The sequence below is a fragment of the Octopus bimaculoides genome, chromosome 5, assembly GCF_001194135.2.
Source record: "Octopus bimaculoides isolate UCB-OBI-ISO-001 chromosome 5, ASM119413v2, whole genome shotgun sequence".
Classification (NCBI taxonomy): Eukaryota; Metazoa; Mollusca; class Cephalopoda; order Octopoda; family Octopodidae; genus Octopus; species Octopus bimaculoides.
In genome coordinates, this window is record NC_068985.1 from 78,652,327 (window position 1) to 78,658,709 (window position 6,383).

Consider the following 6,383-nt stretch of genomic DNA (forward strand, 5'->3'; position numbering starts at 1 on the left):
TATACGACAGGCTTTTTTCAGTTTCTGTCTACCAAATCCACTCACAAGGCTTTGGTCAGTCTGAAGCAAAAGTAGAAGACACTCGCCCAAGGTGACTTTTTTTTTGTCTTTGGTCAGTAAGAGTTATTTCCTATTTGCTTCTATCTAGAAATCGAAGGAAATTATTACTACTGCTAAGTACGATGTCCAATGCTGTAATAATTTATCCAGTCCAAAGAAGCTCTGGTATTTTATTTTATCAACTCCACAAACATGAAAGGCAAAGCTGACTTTGGCAGGATTTGAATTCAAAACATGAAAAGCTGAAATAAATACCACAAAGCATTTTGTCTAATACTTGAACAAGTCTATCAACCCATGACCCTGGACTGTTTATTTCTTTCATCATCCTCTACTCAAGGACGAAATATAAAGTTAACCTTGGTATAGTTTGAATTCAGAGTATAAAGAGCCCAAACAAATAAACAAAGCATTTTGTATGGCTCTCTAACAATTCTGCCAATTTCGTGGCTAATGACATCATTCTCGTATCCTAATTACTTAAAAGGTAAAGACTCCCTTCAGTCATGAATGACCATGGGATTGCACCTAGAAAGTTACCCTCTGAGGCACAAGTCTGGGCAAGATTGTTTATGGAATCACTGTCTTGCACCTTCAATCACACCAGCCTAGCTCATCTACTACCTACCTTTCAGCACTATGTCTCAGCTATCACCAGCCACAACTTAAACTCCAACCTATTGCAAGTTCTACCCAAAACTGATCCTATTTGCATATCTTATCTCTGTCTGTAATCTCAATGTCTGGCATACTGGCAGATTCATTGGAACATAAGATAAAATGCCTCATAGGATTTGCCAAAGCTTTCTACACTCTGAGTTCAAATCTCATCAAAGTTAATTTTGCTTCATATCCTTGAGGTATCTGTTCCAATTCTGTACATTCTGAGTTCAAATCCCACCCTGTCACTAAAAAACTGTGATATTTTTGCCAGTTGTTGCAATCGAGAAACAGTATCAGCGACTTGGAAAAAATGACAGAAACAGTTTCTTTGGTTCAATATGAAAATCGACTGTCACGATCACCATTTGTTCCAATTCCTTGCACTCTGACCTGCCAAGGTCAACTTTGCCTTTCATCCTTCAAGGGTCAATAAATAAAATACCAGCCATATACTGGAGTCACTTTTTTGTCCTTCTCTTGCTCTCTGTCTCACATTATAACAGTGATGATGATAAGGAATAAATGCTGACCATGTTCAGTGAATGTTAATGCTATAAAAGAAAGAGTAAAGAAGATATGCACCAATCATAACTGATGAGGACAAATTGTCATTTTCAGAAAGTACTAAGAGCTCAAAATTTACTTTAAAGGAAAGGACCATAGATCTGAGTCTTCATAGAGGTTGGTAGACTATAAATGTGTTTTACCTTAATCCGTGTAAAGTTTTCAAGGTTTCACTTCTGCCCTTGGCAAACCTCAAGCTACCCTTCTTTTCATTGTGAACATTGTATTTAAGTAAACGGTCACAAATGTGTGGTTCATGAAGGGCCTCTGTCAAACGAAGCTCACTGAAAGAAATGGTAAATAAATTTTAAATAAATGACTTTTACTTTAAAAGATAAATAAATAAAATTTATCATAATAGTAGTATTTAAGCATAAGCAAAGTTTAGATTAGTTAGAATATGATTGTGACATATTTCAACTGCTAAAAGCAAATTCACCACAGTTACCATGGAGAAAATTTTCTCTTATGGTAAAATGGTGTAAAAACTCCATATTTATTCAGTGTCAATCAGGATTCCCAGACATGCATATTCCTAGCTCCTTAGGAAATACCTAAGAGAGGCAACTCTGGACAGATATTTCCAGAGATATTTTTTTTTTTTTTACTTGTCTCAGTTATTGAATTTCAGCCATGCTGGGGTAGTACCTTGAAAGATTTTAATCAATCTAGTATCTATTTTTAGGTTTGATACTTATCTTATTAAACATTTTTTCAAACCACTAACTTACAGGGAATTAACAGGGAGTTTCATTTTCTAAGCAGTGTTAACATGTAAACAAATACAGGGACATGGAAACACACACACAGATCAACATCATTTTTATAACATCCACTTTCCCATGCCTGCATGAAACTGAACTAAGTTTATTGAGGTAGGTTTTCTGTGGTCAGATGCCCTTCCTGTAGCCAACACACACCTCTTTCCAAGTGATTTACGATTCACCATGTGTTTTCACATATGTCTAAGAGGAAAATTTTCTTTTGGGACTAGCTCCACAGCAGAAGATTTTTTCATGTCTAAATGCAGTTGAATGTGTTATGTATTCAATGCTGCTTCATGCAACCTTATTTATTTAATTCTAGCTCGACCAAGCTTAAGACACCAGCATACATACTGTAAGCTGTTTTACTAAAAATAATTCTGTTCCAATCAAGTTGTGAATAACAGACCTGGTGTTTATAGCTGCCAGAATGAAATGACAGAAATGCATGTATCCTATGACCAAATTGTGTATTAACAGTCCTCCTTGTGTTTTCACACATGCTTAAGAGGAGAATTTCTCTCCCAAGACTAGCACAGTAGCAAGTCTTCCCATGCCCATGTGCCCTCTAATGTGTTGCATATAACTTTACACAAATATTTTTCAGTCAACATTGCTTCATGCAACATTATTTATACAGACTCACACATTTATCTTCCTTGTGACTCCAATTCAAAGGTGTAGATAGCCACAAGTGTGGGTTGAGAGCTGCATTGGAAATACTGTGATTGATACACACGCACACACACATACACATCAGTCCAACAATGGCTTAGCTGGCCGAAATTTTGGAGTCATTGTCAAACATATTCTTGTATAAGAATAAATTTGCACTCTACAAAAGAATAGAGTAATCCATCAGATTATTGTAAAATTGTTTTTATTATAATGGAATATAAAACCAAGCATTAATATATCACAGGTATATATATATTTATATATATATAACTGGCACTCCGTCAGTTACAATGATGAGTGCTCCAGTTGGTCCAGTTAACAGAACAGCCTGCTTGTGAAATTAGTGAGCAAGTGGCTGAACACTCCACAGAGACACACATATACTCTTAATGTAATTCTCAAGGACATTCAGTGTGAAAGAGAATGTGATATGACTGGCCCTTTGAATTACAGGTACAATGCATTTTATATATCATATACACATGAATATAGATATGCGGGATGGTTGGTGTTAGGTAGCGCATCCAGCTGTAAAAACCATGCCAAAATATATATATCATATACACATACATATATACATACACACACACACACACACAAAAAAGTATATAATAGTTCCTACATGCATTTCACTATTATGGTTGTTTGCAACCCTGCAATAGGTGTTCATAACTAGTAATACAATAGAAGTTACTTAACAACTACACAAGAACCATACTGGATTATGAATAATCTATATGGAACTCTAAACATAACAGTAGCAGTCATACATCTATTTGTACATATAATTTTCTCTAAGCCTGTCCTTTCCCTAATGGCATGTCAGGTTTAGAGAATTTTTGACTCTTGAGATTATCTCTCCTCCTCAAGTGGAGCTGATCATAATTGTCATTTCGTAATTATGATAGATCCTCTATCGTAATTACAACCGGGGTCCATATAAGATTTTGTTTGTTCAAATTAATGTGCAATGAATTTGCTTATATTTCTACAATACACAAAATATTTCAGCGATTTTTTAAGATACAATTATAAAAATATAATAAGATTTTGTTTAAACATTAAATGGCTATGGGGGTCCTGTAGAGTAAAATAAGAATAAAAGTGGGGTCCATAGGCAAAAGATGGTTGAGATCTACTGCTCCAGATGCAGATATAATTTTAATACATCAATAATTTTTATTGTAGGTTATTTGATATATCCATATTTCTCTCCCTCTCTCTCTATATATATAGAATCATCATTTAACGTCTGTTGTCCATGCTGGCATGGGTTGGATGGTTTGACCAGGGCTGGCAAACTGGAAGGCTGCACCAGACTACAATCTGATCTGGTATGGTTTCTATGGCTGGATGCCTTTCCTAATGGCAATATTAGTATTCTCTCTTTTATTCGTTTACTTGTTTTAGCCATTTGACTGCAGCCATGCTGGAATACTGTCTTGAAGGGTCTTAGTCGAACAAATCAATCCCAAGATTTATTTTTCTTAATCCTGATACTTATTCTATTGGTCTCTTTTGCCAAACCACTAAGTTACAGAGACATAGACACACCAGCATTGGTTGTCAAAAGATGATGGAGGGACAAACACAGACACAAAGACACACACACACACACACACATATATATATATATATATATATATATACAATGGGCTTCTTTCAGTTTCTGTCTACCAAGTCCAATTACAAGGCTTTGGTCGGCCCAAAGCTATAGTAGAAGACACTTGCCCTAGGTGCCATGCTGCAGGATTGAACCCAGAACCATGAGGATGGGAAGCATGCTTCTTACCACACAACGACACTTGCACCTATATATATAATTTCTGGTATTACTATGAGATGTATTTAAAAATATATACAAATATTTGACACTAACGAATATTGGTACTGGATTTTCTTCTTCTTTGTGTCCAAGCCATGACCAGTTTCCAAAACAAACTTTGATTTCTCTGTTTCTGACAGTAAGGCCTGCAATTCTACTGTCAGATATTTACAAACTGTAGAAAATACAAGGTAAAATAAGAGATAATGTATTCAATGAAGGAAATGACATTTTAGAAATATGGAAAAAAAAAATTAAGTAAATAAACAAATAAAAACCACCACCATCATTTAATGTTCATATTCCAGGATGGTGGCATGGGTTAAGCGATTTGACAGAAGCTGGTGAAACAGAGCACTGTGCCAAGCTCCACTATCTGCTTTGGCATAGCTTTTAGAGCTAGATGCCCTTCCTAATGCCAACCACTTTACAGGAGTAGATTGGGTGCTTTTTACATGGCACCGACACCAGCAAGGTATGCTTTGGTATGGTTTTTATGTCTGGATGCCCTTCCAAACACCAACAACATTACAGAGTGTACTGGGTGCTTTTCATGTGGCACGAGCATCAATGAGGTCACCAAGTAACTTGCAAGATAAATATACTTTTGAGGGCAAGTTAGAATTGTACAAAGTACAAGGATGTGAATATAAATGGAATGGTAGAGGATTGTCCAGAGTGCATCAGTAAGGAGTTTACAAGAATACAAAAAAAGCAAGGAGTGGGGAGGGAAAAATAAGCATAGTGCATAAAGAAGAGGAGAAGAGAAGATGCAGTTTGGTTTACTGAAGCAGGGTGTTTGAAATTAAATGTTACACGTGGATGGAGCACACAGCACCTCCAGAACTCAGTTTTGCTGAAATGAAATGAACAATGTACCAATGTTTAAAATATATAGCTACCCTTAACTCAACCACCAAGTTGGAGTTTGATATCAAGGACATGCTTCACTGCAATGTAACTATGACTGAGACATTTAACTGTCTGCAGTTCAGTCCATCTTGCTATAGGTAGATACCACAAGGTGACTCTGCTCTTTCTACTGTGCCTATGATCAAGACACGTAGTTCTCTACACCCAAGTGCACTAATATAGTTTATCATTGCAAGCAACAGCACCCACAACTTTAAAACTGATAAGTCATTTAATACTTGCTATGCCGATTTAACCCTTTAGCATTTTAAACTGGCTATATCTGGCTCAAATAATAGGTTTTATGTTCAAAGCAGCCAGACCTAACTGCTCACACCTCCCCTACATTGTCATTTTGAAGAATACACAATTGCACTATCAAAATCTCAAAGCTACAAGATAATACATAATTAATTTAAAACAATGTAAATAAATATGCATTCGTCATACATGAAGATGGATGATGTTTTAGGAGTGTGTTTTTATGCTGGAAATAAAGGACAACTGGGAAATGTTAACGGTCAGAAGACTAGAGGTAAAACAGATGAATGTTTCAAGGGTGAACACTGTGAAGACTAGAAAAACATTTAGAAAAAGCAGATAAGAAAAGATTTGCCAATGTTCTGCGCCGTGAGGACCAAAGACTCGAGGTATTTCGTGTTGCAAGACAGTGTAGGAGAGAGAATAGTGATGTTGTAGGAGAGAAATGTGTTCGCATGGATGATGGTACGCTTGCACTAAATGAGGATGCAAAGAAAGAGGTCTGGAGATGCCACTACGATAGATTGCTTAATAAAGAGAATGAATGGGAGAAAGAGAGCCTGCCGTATGTCGACCCAATAGAGGGACCAGCTATCCGAGTTGATAGTACCAGGGTAGATAAAGCAATTAAGAGTATGAAGACCGGGAAAGCCCCC

General features: G+C 36.4%; 1 protein-coding gene across 1 annotated transcript in view; it reads right to left on the bottom strand.

Moving 5' to 3' along the window:
* The window catches only part of LOC106870607 (protein canopy 4), a 26,218-nt gene that overhangs the window by 14,789 nt on the left and 5,046 nt on the right, over positions 1-6,383 (bottom strand). Inside the window, exons 2-3 of the mRNA XM_052967810.1 lie at positions 4,609-4,729; positions 1,431-1,571 (exon numbers count right to left, since the gene is read on the bottom strand). Coding sequence (XP_052823770.1) covers positions 1,431-1,571; positions 4,609-4,729 — 262 coding nt within the window. The remainder of the gene's footprint in view (positions 1-1,430; positions 1,572-4,608; positions 4,730-6,383) is intronic.